This window comes from Carlito syrichta, unplaced genomic scaffold (assembly GCF_000164805.1).
Source record: "Carlito syrichta isolate Samal-C Ts95f unplaced genomic scaffold, Tarsius_syrichta-2.0.1 Scaffold289251, whole genome shotgun sequence".
NCBI classification, from domain to species: Eukaryota; Metazoa; Chordata; class Mammalia; order Primates; family Tarsiidae; genus Carlito; species Carlito syrichta.
The window spans coordinates 693,383-713,721 of NW_007233347.1; the positions used below are offsets into that span (position 1 = coordinate 693,383).

At 40.6% G+C, this 20,339-nt stretch overlaps 1 protein-coding gene across 1 annotated transcript in view; it reads right to left on the bottom strand.

Annotated features, from left to right (window-relative positions):
* The window catches only part of MAP3K5 (mitogen-activated protein kinase kinase kinase 5), a 236,106-nt gene that overhangs the window by 63,998 nt on the left and 151,769 nt on the right, over positions 1-20,339 (bottom strand). Inside the window, exon 15 of the mRNA XM_008054221.2 lies at positions 5,357-5,490. Within this exon, the coding sequence (XP_008052412.1) occupies positions 5,357-5,490 (134 nt within the window). The remainder of the gene's footprint in view (positions 1-5,356; positions 5,491-20,339) is intronic.

The window sequence follows — 20,339 nt, forward strand, 5'->3', positions numbered from 1 at the left end:
TAGAAATGTAATACTTCAAGTGTGATGATATGGTCTTAATAGGAATAGATTTGCTTGGTATATCTAGACACTCTCTAAGGTCTAGGGTTGATATTAACAAAGGAATGTATGTCAGAATAGCAGTATATTTTATGCAGATATGGAAATGATTTTAAGAAACAGTGACATATTAAAACTGCTTTTTAGTTAACATAATTTTGAAATCGATTAGAAAGCTTTCCCCATAGATGATATATTAATATTCCAATCATAATTTTAATTCAAGAATGCAATTTTACCAAAAGAAAAATTTGAAAATTTCTATTCAGGCTACTGGAATTGGTTATTAAAAGAAAAAGAGAAAAGAAGAAGAATCCTGCTGCTTTCAGTATTTCCTGATTTCATTTTTGTAAATATAAAGAGGAACTTCAATTATGAAAAATTTAAAAAAGATATATATATATATATATATATGTACTGTTTGTTTCCTGTTTTGGAGATTTTGAGTTATGGTATTGTTTTCAGGTTGATTAATTCAAGTATGCTGTGTTTTGAAATGAGATCCCATTAGCTTTTTTTTTTTCTATATAAATTGTTTTCTATAAAAGTCTCTGATATTGGTTCGTGGCCTAGTGCCTTGGGTTTTACAGATTTTTCCTTTTAAATGCAAAACCTTTTCAACAAAATAGTGTTTGTCATCAGTTTGGTACTAAACATTTATAATTACTGTGTAATTATAAACAAATACATAAAGCTTTGAATATAATTATGTAGCATAAAAGTTAAGGTTGTTCATTCACTATGATGGCATCTTAGAATTAAACAAAACTTTTACTAGGGCTGAAAAGAGAAGACTGATTAATGTGGTGTGATTATTCTGAAGATAAATATCTGGTTACAGAGAATATTTTATACTAAAAAGTACTTATACATATGGCTGTGTGTGTGTGAGTCTGTGAGAGAGACAGAGAGTGAGAGATTGACAGAGAAACACACACACACATGTGTAACATCCACACCCCTCCAGGGCACACAGACAGAAACAACTCTGTTTGTCGCATCTTCACAGTAACAAATGGTCTGCATCTCTGTAATCCCTCTATATAGTTAAGAAACGCACTGCACCAGCGGTTCAAGGTAAGGGTTCGTAATAACAATCGACATGTACCAACTGCATTGTTACAGAACAGGAGCTGAAACACTATGTTGGTGTTGGGATGCTTTGTGTGTGTATAGTGGCATTTGCATAAACTTAAGCTACAAGATGATCTTAAAAGTGGTTTTCTTCCAAGTGCCTACTTAAATCCATGGCAGGGGAAGAGGTTAGTGTATTTGGCTGCAGTCATTTCATAGCGATGATCCCTTTAAATTTTATATTGTTTCAAAGTCTATTCAGTGTATCTATTACTTAAGAACCTGTAGAAATATGTAACAAGGATTTTAATATGACATCTTTACATACATCACTTTAGCATTTAATGAATAATTTCTATCACCATTTCATAAGAGTTCATAAGCATATCACATGAATTAACCTAGCAGAGACTCTGGAATAATACCAAGAAAATATAAAATGGAAACTATACATGTGGCAGATAGCAACAGCTGTTTGCCTAGCTAATATCTATTCTTCCCTCTTTGAATGATTTTGTTTGAAGAAACAAATGGCTACCTAAAGAGCCAAAGTTCTAGCTACCCTTATAGGTAGGGGTGGGCACTTTTGGTCAGTGAAACAGCAGTGAAAGTATGCTGGGCATTTCTGGGAAGCTTTGCTTTCCTTTTTCTCTGGAATGAGATCTGGAGGCTGGGGGCACTGTGAAAATCAGGATGGAAAGCTAGAACCTGGGAGCATGGTTGCATGGGAAGAGTGTCTTTTTCAGCTTGCAGCAGTCAGAGGAGGCCTCTCTGAAAGTTTGGCATTTGAATTGGGACCCAAGTGATGACAATGAGGCAATCCCATCAAGACCTGGGTAGATTTTGGTGTGTCTGATGGACAGAGAGGCACCAGCCTGGTTGTAGTGAAGGTGAGCCCACAGGGGAGGCAGATCGCCCAGCGCCTTGTGGTTTGAGGTAAGGGTTCTGGATTTCATGCTGGTTGCGGTAAGAATCAAACTGGAAGGTTTGAGACAGCAGGGACATGATGTAATTTTTAAAAAGAGGTTTTATTTTTTAGAGCAGTTTTAGGTTCACAGCAAAACTGAGAGGAAGGTCCAGAGATTTCTCACATCACTTGTCCCCTACCATGTATTAACCTCCCCCCGTAGAGACATCACCCACCAGAGTGATACATTTGTTACAACCGGTGAACCTACCCTGACACATCATTATCACCACATGATGTGATTTTCAGCCTCACATAGATCTCTGTGGCTTCTCTAAGGAGGGACGGGCGAAGGGTGGAGGAAAAAGTGAACGCAGAGACTAGTTAGGAGGTGGCTGCAGAGACTAGTGAGTAGTCTGGGTGATAGGCCTGAAGGCGTAGACAAGCGTTGTAGCTGTGGTCATGGGAAAGAGTAGAAAGATTCAGAATATATTACAGAGGTTGAGACAGCAAACAGTATGGTTTATTAATGGAGTAGATGTGGAGTGTGGGAGAAAGAGAGGAATCCCGATGAATCCTGGGGGTTCACCGGAACAGCAAAATGGGTGGGGTAACAACAACTGACATAGGGAGTACATCAGGGAAAGGACATTTGGGGATAAAAATCCATGGTTCAGTTTGTCGATGTTAACCTTGAGATGCCTTTTAGACCTATAATTGGAGAGGCTGAGCAGACAGTGACCCTGGGAGCTCAGGGGTGTGTCCCTCCCGAGGAAGGTCGATCATGTGACCCTACCATCATGGCCACGGAAAGTAGACTTGAGTGCAGTCAAATAAAGCCCATAATGTAGCCCTCCATTAAAGTCTGGCTAAATAAGGGTAATAATAATAATAAATTAAACAATTCAATCCTCTCTCTCTTTCGTACTTTGAATACACAACATGGCAAATGGCATCATTGATTATAGGAGTACTATCTTATAGAGAGAAGACGGAAGGAAAACCGCAAGGCAGCAAAAATGAAGTCGAGAGAAGAGAGAAACATTGGTTGGAGAAACAAACCATAAGGCAAGCACTAGAGAGGAGGGAGCAACAAGTAATCCTGTCACCAGAGCTGTTCAGGGAACTGAACAACTTTTTTGCTCTTAAACAAGATTCAATTTTCCACAAGGGCCCCATGATGTGTGGTTCAAACCATTTCTTCAGGTATTTCTTTCATTTCTTTCTCTCTTTTCCTTCTTGTACTCCCAAGAAGTATACATTATTGTAGTTGTTTCACAGTTCTTCGATATTCTGTTCCTTCTTCTTCTTTTGTCCAGTCTTTTTTATCTTCACTTTTTCAGATTTGAAAGTTACTATTGACATATCCCCAAACTCAGGAATTTTTTTTTCAACTGTGTCCAGTTTTCTAGTGAAGCCACCAAAGGCATTCTTCATTTCTATTCATGTTTTTAATCTCCATTATTTCTTGTTTATCCTTTCTTAGCATTTCTAACTGGCTTACATTACCATCTGTTCTTGCATGATGTCTACTTTTTCCATGAAAGCCCTAAGCATATTAATCACAGTTGTTTTAAATTCCCAGTCTGATAACACCAATGTTTCTGTTATATCTGATTCAGTTTCTAATACTTACTAAGTTTCTTTAAGCTTTGTTTTTGCCTCTTAGTATTCCTTATAGTTTTTGGTTGAAAGGAGGACATGATACACCAGGTAAAAGGAGCTGCAGTAAACAGGCCTTTCGTAAAGTAGTGACAGGTGGTGGGGAAGGAAAGTGTCCTAGAGTTCTATGATTAGGTCTCAATTTTTCAGTGAGTCTGTGTCCCTGGGGTGTGAATTTCAGAAGCCCTTCTTAGTTTTACCTTTCTTGGATGGGACAGGATGGCTAGAGTAGGCTGGAATTTGGTACTTCCCTTCACCTCTCACCCCTTTGGTTGGACTCTGGTAAAATAGTTTCTCCTGATGGAAAACCTTGTTAAGAACAGAATGCTCTGACAAAATGGTTACTTTTCTTTCCCTCCGCCAGAAGTACAAGGTGATTTTTATCTGATATTCACTGTGAGACTGTGAGGACCTGGCAGAGCTCCACAATTTAAGCCCAAAAGTGGCCAGGTATGGCGATCATACCTGTAATCTCAGCACTTTGGGAGGCGGAGGCAAGAGAATTGCTTGATCCTAGGAAGTTAAGACCAGCCTGGGCAACATAGTGAGACCTTGTCTGTATCAATCAATCAATCAATCTCAAAACTGTAGGGCTCTCCTAGGACTGGGTTCTCCTGGAGCTTTTTTAAAAATTTTAATTTTAAAGATGTGGGGTACAGTTCAGGGTTAGGTATCTAAATGTTCAGTACGCAGGTACCCTTGTTGATGAGGTGTGCCTCCCTTCCCCGGGAAGTTTCCCACAATTGCTAATCCCTTTCTTATAGTATTATGATAATTGTTCAAGGTCTGCTTATAGTGAGAACATGTGATACTCAGTTTTCTGTTTCTGTGATAGATCACTGAGTATAATAGACTCTAAATCATCCAAGTTGCCTCGAAGCCCATATATTTGTCTTTCTTTTTTGGCTGTGTAATATTCCATTGTGTATATGTAACACATTTTTTTAATCCAATCTAGTTTCATTGGGCAGCATGGTTAGTTCCATGTTTTTGCTATTGTGAATAGTGCTGCAATAAACATGCACAAGCGGGTATCTTTTTTGTAGAATGATTTGAATTCCTCTGGGTTGGAGTTTTTAAATTTCAGACTTGTCCACACTGAGCCTCCAGCAACTTGTCAGTTTCACTTCAGGTTTTCCTATCCCAGCACTGGTTCCCACAGAGTTTTCTGCTCCTGAATTTCTGTTCCACTAATTTATGATTCTCTGTATGAGCCTCTCTCTGTTTCTGGGGGCAGTTGGCAGCCCTGCTACCTTACTTTTCCAATGGATCCAGGATATGCCGCTGACTTCTCAGTCTGTTCAGCTTTATACTTTGTTAGGATGAAACAGTAACTTCCAAGCTCCTTTCATGCTGGAACTGGAACTTCTGGTCCAAACTATTTCTGATATAGTGCATATCCATATAATAAATTCACCCTTCACTAATATAACCTGTGCTCAGCACATACAAGGCCATTTTCTCTTCTAGTCTGAAAATCCTGTCCTTCCCCACCAGAGTCTTGCACTTGAAACACTGAACGATGCAGCAGTTAAACCTCAAAGGGAGGTAATTAACACAATGGAGTTTTCAGACAGTTTCACTAATTATAATATTATCAAATATTTTTTAAAATAACACTAACAACCCAAAATACTTTCAGAAAACAGCTTTTGTTAGCCACAATTACTGTACCTGCTATCTCTCTCTGGGATCTCCTTAATAGCAATTCTGACTTGGTTGCTCAAGTCTCGACCTGCATAGACTATCCCGTAAGTACCTTTTCCTAGAACGACTCTGTCACCATTTTCATCATATTCATAGTCATACTACAAAAGGAAAAACAGGGAGACAAGATTGAAACATTAGTTGCATTCTACATTGCATGAGCGTCTTCCTTATTTTATCAGATTGGCTTTACAAGTGAAATAAGCTGACCTTCGAAGAAGCAACCTCAAGAACCAAAGCACAGACACTATCAACATAAAGCAGATAGTGTGTTCATGTTTTCACAACTGTTAGGAATAAAAGTGGGGACTATGTAATTAAATCCACAAAAGTGCTTCTCCAAATGGTCACACACATTCTTTTATTCATTCAGTTCTCAGTTCTGTTTTTCATTGATTCTGGAGATCAGTGAAACAACATACAATTGGCATCAACATCTATCAATATCTTTCACATCTAATTTTTTTTTTTTTTTTTTGAGTCAGAGTCTCACTCTGTCACCCAGGCTGGAGTGCAGTGGCATGCTTACGGCCACTCCAGCATTGACCTGCTGGGCTCAGGCAATCCTTCCACCTCAGCCTTCCAAGCAGCTGGAACTACAGGTGTGTACTACCACGCCCAGCTAATTTTCACATCTAGTTAATCTTCCTTTTGTTATTCATTTTTTGGTTAGAAGCATTTCACACTACTAGGAGAATAAAACTACCTACAGGCTTTGGGTAAGAAAAAAATTGTGAGGTCTAATTTGTTGCTGATAGTAAAGTAAGGATTATTTTACTTTACCTCTAGCTCCCCAAGATAAAAACACATTTAAAGAATAAAAAATGGAGGAAAATTTTAGTTTTCCAGCTATCTCTCTCTCTTGAATTTGATTTAAAATTACAGATGCAAAAAGAAAATATCTACAGCCCCTAAGTCCCAACTGTCAAGCATGTCAGTCAAATATGAAAAACTGGATCTACCGAAAGAATTTGGCAGAGATCTCCTCAGACTTGGAGGCATCATCCCTAAAGGACTTAGGGCCATCAAGTCACCAAGCCACGCCCCTGTAAAAACCAAGCATAAAAACCACAGACCAGCAGGAAAGAATGTAGAACAAGCTCTTCTTATGGCTTACATTTCACTGAAGTTATTATAAAACTGGCAGTCCATTCAATTCACAGAAGGGTTTGAGTTGGCCATTAAAAAAACTGACTTTCAACATTTATAAGCCAGTAAATATAACATGAACACTGATGAGTAATCCACGTGGACTTTTGTGCACATTATCAACAGAGCCTTGACATATGTGAAGCAGAGCTGATAACATTTTAAAGTAGACAAATATAAGCCACAGTAGATTTTATATAGGCTTATATTTTATAAATGAACATATCTAGCAGACAAATTAGAGATTAAAATTAAAAATAGAGATTAAAATTAAAAATTTTGGGCACAATGAACACATGTGATATATAAAAGAGCTTTATACCCACATATACATTTATTTTATTCATATATATATAATATATATATTATAATTGATCACATTTAGGCCTCTAAGAAAATTTCCAACAAATTCCAAAGAACTGATATCATAAAGACCAAGTTCTTTAAACACAGGATATTAAAAATAAGATAGCCAAAAAACATATTTTATTTTCCTTTATAATAATCAATGGGTTAAAAAGGAAATGACCATGGGAATTACAAAATAATTATAAAGAATGAGAAGAAAAGCATACCACAGATACAGAATTATAGATTAAAATTGTCATGGTCCTAAAACGTTCCATTAGAAAATAAAGGAAAAAAAGGTAAAATGAGCAAGTTTGATAGTCACGTTAGGGAAATAGAAAAAGAATAATATATTCTTATCCAAAGACAGTAGAAGGGAGTCTCTCATTTTGGTGGACTAAGTACCTAAAAACTTTCCTGCTAAGAGCATCTGGATGAAATAAAATAGACATCCTTTTAAATGCCTAGCAGGTGACTGCCAGGAGCTAGAAATGAGGGGGAAAGGAACACTGAGAGTCACCACGAGACCCGATGCTCCTGCAGCCCAAGGGTGGGGATGAGGCAGGGTTTCGATTTCATCTAGGGCAAGAGTTTGCCAGTGTTTTCTGTAGAGGACCAGATAGTGAATATTTATGTGGGCCATACTGTTTTCATAGCAAATACTCAGTTCTGCCTTTGTGTGAAAACAGCCTAGTCAATATATAAACCAATGGACATGGCTGTGTTCCAACAAAACTTTATTTACCTAGATAAATGGTGAGCCGGATTTGGCCCTTGGGTTATAGATTGCCGACTTTTCATCTGGGGTTTGGGCCCATGAGAGGATGGGAAATATGGCCTACTGCCTATGCTAGGCAAAGAGCTGGAACACACAAAATCAGGCCCTGGAAGGACTACAGTGTGGTGAAAGGGTAGATTAGAAAGATCAGTCTACTACAGCAGGAAACAGAGAGAAAGCCTGTCTGTTTTAGGCTGAGCTCTGGACAGGCAAACGAAAGTCTCCTCCGAATACTTTCAAACATAGCTGATCCTCATGCTGTTTGGAATACAAATTAACACTTAATTGTAATATTCCTAATTGTTCATGAGCCTGGGACATCCCTGGAGTGCCTGGCAGAAGCAAAGCAAAAAACATTTTGAAGGGAGGCCTCCTTAATACTTGCCATGCAAGATTCTCACTGGTGATGTACCACTGAAATTGAGCTCACAGTCAAGATCATCAAAGGAAGCAGTTATAAAAAGGACATATTACCTCCAAAGACAGCCAATCAAATCATTCTGGAAAAGTTCAGGATAGTGGTGGTGGTGGGCAGGGGGGGCATGTCGTTATCAGTTCTAGCTTGTTTTCAACAGGTTTCTAAGTCCTCACAGAAGGCAGAAAGATGGTACCTCTTGGGGAAAAATATGCCCAATACCATGCCAGGGCTGGGGTGAGCACTGGTCTCCTTATCACCACCCCTTCTCTGGCTAAGGACAGAGGACAAGCTCTGAAACAGAAGGGTCTGCTTCCCTGGTGGCAACAGTGAGCACCCATGGCTAGGGCCCAGTGGTACATTAGAGAAGACTCCAGATCTGGCTGCCTGACGTAAGGCTGAAGATCATACTGGTCCAGAGCAGGTGACTAGGTAGGTGGTCAGGTGAAGGAACAGGCAGTAAGGATCATTTCACAATGTGCCCTGACAGAGTTGAAACCGGGTTCCTGCAAAAAGGCAGGAAGCATAGCCTGAAGGATACCAGCAGAAGGAGCCCAAGTCTCCACATACGACTCCTGTGGTCCAGATTTCTACAATGCTGTGCCATGCTGGAATTCCACCAGCAGGGATCCAGGTCAGCAGGAGTCAGGGCAGGGACCACCACCAAAGAAGATCAACTTGCCAGCATGCCCTCTCAAAGGAACAGAAACCTATATGCTGAATCTGGTACTACCACCTTATGTTATTATAATGCTTTATAATTTTTTTTTTTTTTTGAGTTGGAGTCTCACTCTGTCGCCCATACTGGAGTGCAGTGGCCGCTCCCAGCCACCACAGCTTCGATCTGCTGGGCTCTGGCGATCCTTCCGCCTCAGCCTTCCGAGTAGCCGGAATTACAGGCACGCGCTACCAAGCCTGGCTGATTTTTTGATTTATTGTAGAGATGAGGTCTCACTGCCCAGGTGGGTCTCGAATCCATGGTAATTTTTTTTTTTAAAAGCCAACTTTCAATAATATATCTTACTTGACTGTCATAATAAGCCTGTGTCACAGTAGGGAAGGTCCCTGATGACCTCCAATTTACGGATAATCAGAAATCTTTTTTTCCAGTGAAAATATGTCAGAGTTGTGGTTTAAAACTACTTCATAAGATTCCAGTGTCTTTCCCACTACTAATGCTATATAGAAACCCTATTATAGAATAAGAACTTAGAAGATGGATATTAGTTCTGTTTACAAATACCAGACCTATAAAGATCCTCCAGCGTATTGTCAATACCCACGGAACATCCATTCGTTTTTTTCAAGTAGGCATCTGGTAGCCGCTCCCCTCTCAGAATCCATTTATTTCTTTCCCTTATTCCCTATATCAAATTGATTGCCATGAGCTATCAGGGGTTTCTTCTTAAACTCTCACAAATCCACTTGACCTCTTTATCCTTGCTGCTGTTGCTTCAGATCAGGCTTTTCTTCAGTATAATTCTACAGAGTCTTCACTGACCTCTCTGACTCCTCTTCTCTTGCTGTCCCCTTCCCCAATTTAGTCTCCATTAAGTTGACAGTGAACTTTCTAGAGTCCAAAGTTCCATGTGAGCTTTCTAAGTCAGTGGCACAGCCTCTGTATTGTTGGCTGCTCGCTACTTTCGGGATAAAATCCAAACTCCTTTAGCATAAATGCCTGCTATGGTTTAAGTGCGTGTGTTCTCCTCCCCTCCTAAATCCCTATATTGAAACCCAATCCCCAATGCAATCAAAAAGTATTAAGAGTTGGGGTCTTTAGGAGATGACTAGGTCATGAGGCCAGAGACCTTGTGACTGGGATTAGTGTCCTTATAAAAGAGGTCTGAAGGGGCCTGGCTGTCCCTTCTACAGTGAGCACACATAAAGGCCATCAGGAATGGGCCTTTGGACTTACCAGCCTCCAGAACTGTGAGCAATGCATTTCTTTCTTTTTATTTTATTTTATTTTATTTTATTTTTGAGTTAGAGTCTCACTCTGTCGCCCAGACTGGAGTGTAGTGGTTGCTCCTGGCCACCGCAGCCTCGACCTGCTGGGCTCCAGCGATCCTTCCACCTCAGCCTTCCGAGTAGCCAGAATTACAGGCATGCACTACCACGTCCAGCCAATTTTTTTATTTATTGTAGAGATGAGGTCTCGCTGCCCAGGCGGGTCTCGAACCCGCGGTCTCAGGCAATCCACTCACCTCAGCCTCCCAAAGGCACGGGATTACAGGCTGAGCCACCGAGCCCGGCTTATTTTATTTTTGTATTTTAAAGGTATGGGGTACAACTCAGGGTTGGGTATACAAACGTTCATGATGCAGGTACCCTTGTTGATGAGGCATGTCCCCCCTCCCCTGGCAGATTCCCATTACCACCCATCCCACCCACCCCCTTCCCCAGCAATGCATTTCTAGTGTGTATAAATTACCCATTCTAAGGTATATTTTGGTATAGAAGCTTGATGGGGCTAAGACAATGCCCTTCCAGATCTTTTCACTGCCTCTGTGTACAACCTTCTCTCCTCAGTCTCTCAGTGAAGTTTCTCAGACTTTTACCCTTTACCCATGCTATTTTTTGTACCTCAGTGATTCTGCCTCATGCTTCAAAACCAAGCTTCACGAAGCTTTCCTAAGCAGCCTGCCTGACTCTCAAGAGCAGAGCTATGTTCTGAAGCCTTCTGCTCTCCTTGATCACATATCCATCCCTCTTGCCTAACCAGACCCACTTGTCTGCATCCCTGTCTGGACACTAAGCTCCTTGAGAAATGGAATTTCATCCTTAATTGCTCTATCCATAGTTTTAGCAATATCTGATTTGTAATAGATGCTCAGTAATAATTTGCTTAATTAATTACGTGGGTAATAGAAAATGTGATGAGAACTTTTTTTTAAGGTGTCAACAAAATAAAACAAAACACTTAAAGTCATTACCAGTCTATTTTTGGCTAAAAACATTTTTACAAGCAGGATATTTACCATCTTTTTTTTTTTTAAGAGATGGTATCTTGCTATGTGGTCCAGGCTGGACTTGAAATCCTGGGCTCAAGCAATCCTCCTACCTCAGCCTCCCAAATAACTGGGGCTACAGGTGTACCATGCCTAACTAATTAAAACAAATTATTATTTCACTTTATTATTATTATTATTTTTTATAGAGATGGGGTCTCACTATGTTGCCCAGGCCAAACCTCTTTCTATTCTTACAAGATAAAGATATAAATTGAAAAGACAGTTTTGAAGCAAACTGAAAGAGACAGAAGACTGATCTGGTCAAGAAGAACAGAGAATTATCTGTGTGATGGCCAGTAATAGTAGAACAGAGTCTGGGTCGCACACCAAGGAAGGCAGGTCCTGTTAAATGGCACATATAGAAAAAAAGGAGAGGAGAAAAGAGGGTTTTAGAAAATAAAAGGTAAGATTACTCAGTTTATGTATTTTGCATTCTATTTCTATGACAATAGGTTAGCAAATCAGGTTGTTGCTAAGGGAGACAACAATTTCACTTTGAAGCAATGACGAGAATATTTCTAGAATCATCCCTTTACTGTTGCCTGCCCAGAACAATCTAAACTGGCGCTGGGAGGAGAACTGGCGTGGGAAGACCATACTGACAAGGCCAAATAACGAGCAAAGTGGTGATTCACTCACTTAGTCCTTGTACTGTCAAGTGACCTACAGTGAAACCGCCTTATAAAAAGCCATGCTCTTCTCTCTGGGACTTAATTTCATGAGGCGAGTAGTCATCTAGGAGACCCAAGTGGCAGCTTTGTTAATTTTCAGTCTGTATTGCCTTCTTGATATGTAAATGCCAAAGCATTAATAACATTAATCGGAAGCCCAAAACATTGCAGGTACAACTATTTTGTATGACAGATCTGTCCTCCCTCAGATCTTTTGTCAAATATCACCTTCTTCATGAGTCTCCGCTGGCCTTCCTGTCTAAAATTGTACATCTCTGCTGCACTGTAGCTTCCTAAACCCTTTCCTGCTTTATTTTTCTGCTTAACACTGATCACCATCTAACATACTCTATGTAGTATTTAGTTGTTTATTGTCTGTCTGCCATTAGAATGTAAGTTCAATGAGGGCAGGGATCTTTCTCTATTTTGTTCTCTGCTGTACCCCCAACACCTAGAATAATGCCCACTACTCAATAGGTGTCCAATAAATATTTGTTGAGTAAGTTAATGAGATCCACTTGGACCCAATGATGTGGATAAAGATTATTTCAAGCTGAAAACATCAGAACAAACAGCAGTAGCAGAAAACCTGTATCTAAACTTATTTTGCTGACTTATGCAAAGCCTCCTGAATATTCATCTGCCAAAAATTCCTTTTTCTTTTTTTTTTGAGTCAGAATCTCATTCTGCTGCCCAGGCTGGAGTGCAGTGGCACCCTCATGGCCACCGCAGCCACCTGAGCCTGCTGGGTTCAGGTGATTCTTCTGCCTCAGACTTCCAAGTAGCTGGAACCATAGGCGTGTACCACCATGCCCGGCTAATTTTTCGATTTACTGTAGAGACAAGGTCTCTCCATGTGGCTCAGGATGGTCTCAAACTCCTGAGCTCAGGCAATCCTTTTGCCTCCGCCTCCCAAAGTGCTGGGATTATAGGCATGAGCCACCATGCCTGGCTCAAAAATTCCCTTTTTAAGAGGTTTACAGCCAATAAGGAGATGGGCCACTGGCACGTAGATGAGAAATTACATACACAAAACTCCCTGCCTCTTCCACTTGTTTTTTATTTGTTGAAGTCCTAACACACCTTTTTATTAAAATAATATATTAACACTTCACTCTAGCTGTTTAGGGAGTCGCTTTGTGTGTTAAGTCTCTTTCATTGACTTAATATTGGCTAAATGAATAAACACTGTCTATTCTTTGGTCAGTTTGTCTTTTGTCAGTTAATTCACAGGCCCCTGACTACTGCAACAGAAGTTTGCAGAGGAAAAGGTTGTGTTTTGTTTTTCTCCTCTCGACAAAATAAAAGGAATGAATAACAAATCGATAGTTATATCATACAACACCATAAGTGACGTATTTTCTCAGACAGGGAGGTAACTGTGGCTGTTCAGCTTCAGATCTGCACAAAAATTGAAATAGAGTGTTAAAGAAAAAACAAACCAGTTTGCGATATGATGACTGCAAATTAATGGAAATAAATTCTAAACCATAATTCACTGTTTACCAATGCCTGTGAGGCAAATCATCAGAAGAGGAAATGGCAATGCCTTTCATCATCCTGCAGATGTTGAAGCCAAATGAAAATTTTCCTTAATCGTGTTTGTCCTTGCTTCTCCCCACGAGGGGCCGACTTTCTCTTTATGCACATTAGTTACTATGGATAAACAGGTTCACAGAGCCAGCTGTCCTGTTTGCCTCAGGCTTGTGTCAGTCACGTACTTATTTGGATTAAAAAAAAAACTGAGGTACAGAAGCATATTCAAAAAAGAAGGAAGGGGGAAAATGAGAACGGGAAAGAGAAAGAGAGAGAGACAGAGAACAGGGTGAAGGGAAAATGCATCCAGGTTAGTGAGAGGGATACAGAACATATTTTCCATTTCCCACCAAGAGGACCTCAGCAATTTGTATCTTTCTTTCTTTTCTTTACTTTTTTAAAAAGTAAGAACCAAGCATTATTTATTTACAAAAAAAAAGTTGGGGGTGTAGGGGAAGACAAGTTTTACACAAAAGTACTACAATGGTAACTCCCTTTTGTAAAAAGTATAATAAATGTCTTGTACATCTACCTGTTCATAGGTACTAAATCTAAAGCCACATAGTACTATGGTACACAAGAAGCTAGAACAGTTATGCTAGCACATCAAATCATATTTCTTTTAATAAAAAATTGACAGAAGCTGGGCTCGGTGGCTCAGCCTGTAATCCCGTGCCTTTGGGAGGCTGAGGTGAGTGGATTGCCTGAGCCCGCGGGTTCGAGACCCGCCTGGGCAGTGAGACCTCATCGCTACAATAAATCAAAAAATCAGCCGGGCGTGATAGCGCATGCCTGTAATTACGGCTACTTGGAAGGCTGAGGCGGAAGGATCACTGGAGCCCAGCAGGTGGAGGCTGCGGTGGCCGGGAGCGGCCACTGCACTCCAGTCTGGGTGACAGAGTGAGACTCCAACTCAAAAAAAAAAAAGAAAAAAAAAAAATTGACAGTATGTCCATTATTAAAAAAAAAAAAAAAAAAACAAGTTAAAATTGTGTGTGTGTGTGTGTGTGTGTGTGTGTGTGTTTGTGTGTGTCGGAGAGTGAAGTTGGTGGATGACACTAGGGTAGACTAGTAAAGAAGCAGGTATGGCCGGGCATGGTGGCTCAAGCCTGTAATCCCAGCACTTTGGGAGGCCGAGGCAAGAGGATTGCCTGAGCCCGTGGGTTCAAGACCAGCCTGGGCAACACAGTGGGACCTCATCTCTACAATTAATCGAAGGCAAGAGGATTGCCTGAGCCCGTGGGTTCAAGACCAGCCTGGGCAACACGGTGGGACCTCATCTCTACAATTAATCAAAAAATTAGCCAGGTGTGGTAGCGTGAGCCTGTAGTTCTGGTTCCTGGAAGGCTGAGGTGGAAGAATCACTGGAGCCCAGCAGGTTGGCGCTGGGGTGGCTGTGAGCATGCCACTGCACTCCAGCCTAGGCGATGGAGTGAGACTCCAACTAAAAAAAAAGAAGCAGGTACGAAACAGTTCCGCGGGAGCTAAAGGATGACTGAATTGAACTTGCTGAGAACCAGAGGAGGGAGAGAAGGGTGGACCATGAGGGATTTGTCAGGAATCAAATCCAAAGAGATGATCAATCTGCAAGCCAAACTGCAGGTCCCAGATGAAACCTAATGGGTGACCTTAGATATGCTCAAGTGACCAGAAAAGAAAACCAAATTCAGGTTTTTTTTTCCTCCTTTTGCTGGGAGGGGAAAGGAGCAGTGAACAGCACAGGCACAATCCATTGGAGTAAAGGAAGAAAAAAATAGGTAACAAAAAGATGAACCAATCATAGCTTTGTTGGGTTGGACACAGTGGTTCATACCTATCGATTCAGCACTTGGGGAGGCCGTGGCAGGATGCTAGGATTCAAGACCAGCCAGGAAGACCCTGTCTCTACAAAAAAATTAGCTGGGCATGGTGATGTGTGCCTGTATTTCCAGCTACTTTGGAGGCTGAGACAGGGGACTGATGGAGCCCAGGAGAGAGAAGCTGTAATGAACTATGATCACGTCACTGAACTCCAGCCTGGGCAACAGAGTGAGACTCTGTCTCTAAATAATAATTATAATAACAATGGTTTTGTTGAGGTATGAAGTTTGATCATGGCATTCATTCTTTCATTGACTTAACACTGATTAAGCAATCAGCAAGCCCGTTTCCCAGCATGTCCTCTGTCTCCTCCAATCCAGAGCCCTCTTCTTCCAGTTTGAGATACCGTTTAAACAAACCTGGTTTTGTCGCTCCCCAGATTCAAACCCTTCAAAGTCTTTCAACTGTGATTTCTTCTGCTTGGATGCCTGGCACCATGCCAGCTTATGTGATTAAGAGGGGAACAAAGCCACAGTCCTGTCTTGGGACATTAACAGTCTAGCACAGGCTACTGAATTACCATGCAATAGCAAGAGCTCAGGCAGAGGAGCGGGTAAAATTGCTATGAGAGCAGAGAAGGGGAGATGAGAAATGCTTCAAAGAGAAAATGATGCTGGAGTCTCAAAATAAGGCTTCGATCACCAAGTAGGACTGAACTGGGTTGGGTGTCTGCAAATCAAGCTCAGAGCCAGGAGAAGCAAGGTCTCTTGTAACATGGAAAGGAGTTTGGCACGCTGGGCCACAGGATGGACAGAAAAGGGAAGGTTACAGCCAGCGGGGTAAGAACATTGCAGCATGCAGAAACCTTCTACAAAGGGGAGCATCAAAGGTTTTTAATTTGCGGAGTTGCAAGATTAAATCTGTGTGAGAGATTTCTCTCTTGATGACTGACACACAGCAGGGGAAATTGCAGACTGTAAGAGAGATGATGAAGACCTGAGATCAGGGGAGTGATTAAGAGGAAGAAATGAAGGAGCTGGAAGAAAGATTGGGCGTGAGGGCTCAAGCAGGCCTTGGGCAGAGGTTTCTCTGAGGTGTCTGGCTTGGGTTACTGCCCTTTTAATGGAGATATGGAAGGCAGGAAGAACGAGAGAGACCACAGCAGGTGAGTGTTAAAACCCTAATGGCGGCCAGGCTCAGTGGCTCAGTCTGTAATCCCAGCACTTTGGGAGGCCAAGGCGAGTGGCTTGCTTGAGCCCATGGGTTCGAGACCAGCCCGGACAACTTGGTGAGACCTCATCTCTACAATTAAAAAAATCAAAAAATGAGCCGGGCATGGTAGCAGGTGTCTGTAGTACCAGCTACTTGGAAGACTAAGATGGAAGGATGCTGGGGTGGCTATGAGTGTCCAGCCAGGGTGACAGAGTGAGACTCCAACTCAAAAACAACTAAACCAAAACAACAACAACAAAGCCCTAATGGCTGTTGGGCGTGGTAGCTTGCATCTATAATTCCAACAACTTGGAAAGCTGAGGAAGGAGGATCACCCAAGGCCAGGAGTTGGAGACCAGCCTAGGCAACATAGAGAGATTTTGTCTCTAAAAAATATTTAAAAATTAGCCAAGTATGGTGACATATGTCTGTAGTCCTCGCTACTAGGGAGGCTGAGGCAGGAAGATCCCTTGAGCCCAGGAGTTCAAGGCTATAGTGAGCTATGATTGTGCCACCACACCCCAGCCAGGGCAAGACCCTGTCTCCTTAAAAAAACAAATAAGCAAACAAACAAAACCAAAAAAAAAAAGCCCTAATAGTTAACTGTAATCAACTGTTTGATGGTTTCAGTATACATTTATTAACACATTATATTACTCACGATACGGATTCATAACCTTTCCATGTCAAAAAACATCCTTGAGTCAAAAAATAGCCTAAACCAAAAGAAATTGTTTTCCATTTAAAAACATAAAAATCCTTCTGACAAGTGGTATTGAGTTATATTTAAAACAACCTTGTACAGTTTGTACTAATTTTAAAAATTATAACAAAAACTAAAGGTAGGAAACGATATCAAAGATCATCTTGCTCAACTCTAATTTAAGGAATGAAATCATCTCAGTCCAGCTGGAATATGAACTTTGTCCACAGTTATAAAACTGACTGTTGGCAACATTAGAAGCAGAACCCAGAGCTCCTGACCCCAGTTGTGACCATGCCACTACAGTCCAGCCTGGGCAACACAGTGAGACTCCAACTCAACACAAACAAACAAAAAACAAATTTAATTTTATCTTCAACTGAGGTAAAGATCAGAAAATAATTATTCTACATACAAATCTCAATCATGATGTAAAGGTGATCTCCAAAGTAATAGTTCTTGTTTACACAGTAAACAAGAGTTCTCATTAGATCCAGATTTGATTTGTTGGAGGAAAGGTCTGATCATGACAGAATGGAGGCTGAATGCTCCCCATGACTGCACTGTTTCAAAGAAACCTTAAGATACCAATCAGAAAGAAAAGCAGAGCTTCACTTGGGCTTCTGAGAAGTTCTTCAGATTCCAGGAAATCCAGGGATTAGCTTCAAATTTGTAGTTTATAGAACCACATTAATAAATTAATGTTTGCTAACTGTCAACAGTACCCCAAGTGAAGTAAAGACACCCAAAAGCATTTCCTGGTCATCTGATCTTTCCAACATTTTTATTTTGTTGTCGGCCAAGAACCAAAGGCTTCAGGAATGATTGACACATGTATTAAAATCAGGAATGATTGACACATGTATTAAAATCATTTTAGAGCCGGCGCAGTGGCTCATGCCTGTAATCCCAGCACTTTTGGAGGCAGAGGCGAGAAGACTGCCTGAACCCAAGGGTTCGAGACCAGTCTGGGAAACATGGTAAGACCTAGTCTCTATAGTAAATCAAAAAATTAGCTGCATGTGGTGGTGCATGCCCATAGTCCCAGCTGCAAGGAAGGCTGAGGCAGAAAGATCACCTGAGCTCAGCAGGTAGAGGTTGGGGTGGCTGTGAGAATGCCACTGCAGTCCAGACTGGGCAGCAGAGTGAGACTCCAACTCAAAACAAACAAAAAACAAATTTAATTTTATCTTCAACTGAGAAAATAATTATTCTACATACAAATCTCAATCACAGTGTAAAGGTGGTCTCTAAAGTAACTGTTCTTGTTTACACAGTAAAGAATGAGAAGTGGAGGAATTATGCTTGGTCTATGTCACACAGGCTGAAATTCAAGGTCAGTTTGTGATAATGAAATTAAAGAATTCATTTAAACCCAATATTTAGAATGCTGCTACAACAATTTTACAATTTTGAAAATAATAAAGAAATGTAATCAAATACATAATGGAGCTATTATAAATTATGCAAACATGTAAGTTAAGGCTGAATAATTCATATCGTAATTCGTGCTCTGTCTATGAAAGGACATTCAGAGAGAGGGAGCAAAAAAGAGGATCTCACCATCCTCCAGCTCAGAACATCACTGCAGCCATTCATTAATGCCAGCACAACACCCACAAAAGACAACAGCAATATCACTAGCTGGCAAAAAGGCAAACAAGCCAAAACTCTTTTAAAAAGTATGTTTGAATTCTTTATATATATTGGCTATAAAGGCTATTGGGGATACTGTAGGAGCCATTTGGAAACTTTAAATCATTTTAATGCAGTACAAAGGATAGAAGCAACATAAAAAGAATAATATCCCTGCACTTAGCTGAGAAGGGCAACAAGTTAGGATCACTTTGATAAGTCAGAGCAAGACTGTATAAGCTCTTTTTAGTGAGGTCGGTAGACACCTACTTCAACCCTCAGGATATTAGTATTTCCTTCCTTATTCAGTTGGTGAGAGAGTTCACAGAGCTTGCCATAGAATTGCCTAATCAGAAAGGGTCTCTCACAAAACCCATCCCATATGCACTGCATACAGATTAGGGGATCTGGATCTGAATCCCCCTGCTAGCTCTTTGAAAAGTCATCTACCCCACATCCCCTTAACATGATAGGAGCCTGAGACTTAGAAAAATCAGCTGACTTCATCAATAACTCAAAAAACAACAGATGTTGGAGAGGATGCAGGGAAAGGGGAAGATGTCTACACTGTTGGTGGGAGTGTAAACTAGCACAGCCTCTGAGAAGAACAGTTTGGTGATTCCTAAAAGATCTAAAAATTGACCTTCCATATGACCCTGCAATCCTTCTTTGGGGAATATACCCAGAAGAACTCAAATCACTCTATAAAAAAGATACCTGCACACGCACGTTTGTTGCAGCATTATTCACAAGAGCAAAAACATGGAACCAACCATGCTGCCCATCGAAAGAGGACCAAATTTTTTAAAATGTGGCACATATACAATGAATATTACACAGCCATAAAGAAGGACAAAATTATGAACTTCGCAGCAACTTGGATGGACTTAGAGTCTATAATACTGAGTGATCTATCATAGAAACAAATAACTGAGTACCACATGGTCTCACTCATAAGCAAACCCTGAACAATTATCATAAAACTATAAGAAAGGGATTGGCAGTAGTGGGAAACTGCCAGGGGAGGGAGGGGGGCACGCCTCATCAATAAGGGTACCTGATCTCAAACCAGATGAAGTGGGGCCCAAACTTTACCTCCACACACAGTAACCATTTGTATACCTAACCCTGAATTGTACCCCACAACTTTAACATTAAAAAAATTAAATTGAATTGAAAAACAAAAAAGAAAAGTCAGCTGGCCAAATTCATCATACATTCTAAGGCAATTAATGCTGGGTTAGGCTTTGCATATGGTTAAAGTAACATAGATTTCAGAATAGGGCCCCCAGGTTGTTGAGTCAGTCAGTTATGAAACAAGACTAGTGTTGTCTAAAAGGGTTACCAGAGCCTGGTTAGACTATGCCTGTTTTTGGTAAGATGCATGTAGTTCCTCAAATGAGAGTATGAAACAAAGGATAGATATTACTGGTTAAAAAAGAAAAAAAAAGCCAGAAATGTATGATATTGTAGAAGACTTTATTGACATTTTCCAGTCTATCATCTTTATAACTTTATAATACTGATAGAACTGTTTCATTCTCATGAAATCCCCACCCCACCCTTCCTTCAGTAAGGCTTTAACTGCTCTCTTTACCTTTTATCCTGGCAATTGCTGTGTATCAAATGATACTAAATTTAGCACAAATAAAAACAGAGGTAAAAGATAATTATAAGAGATTTGAAGTAGGT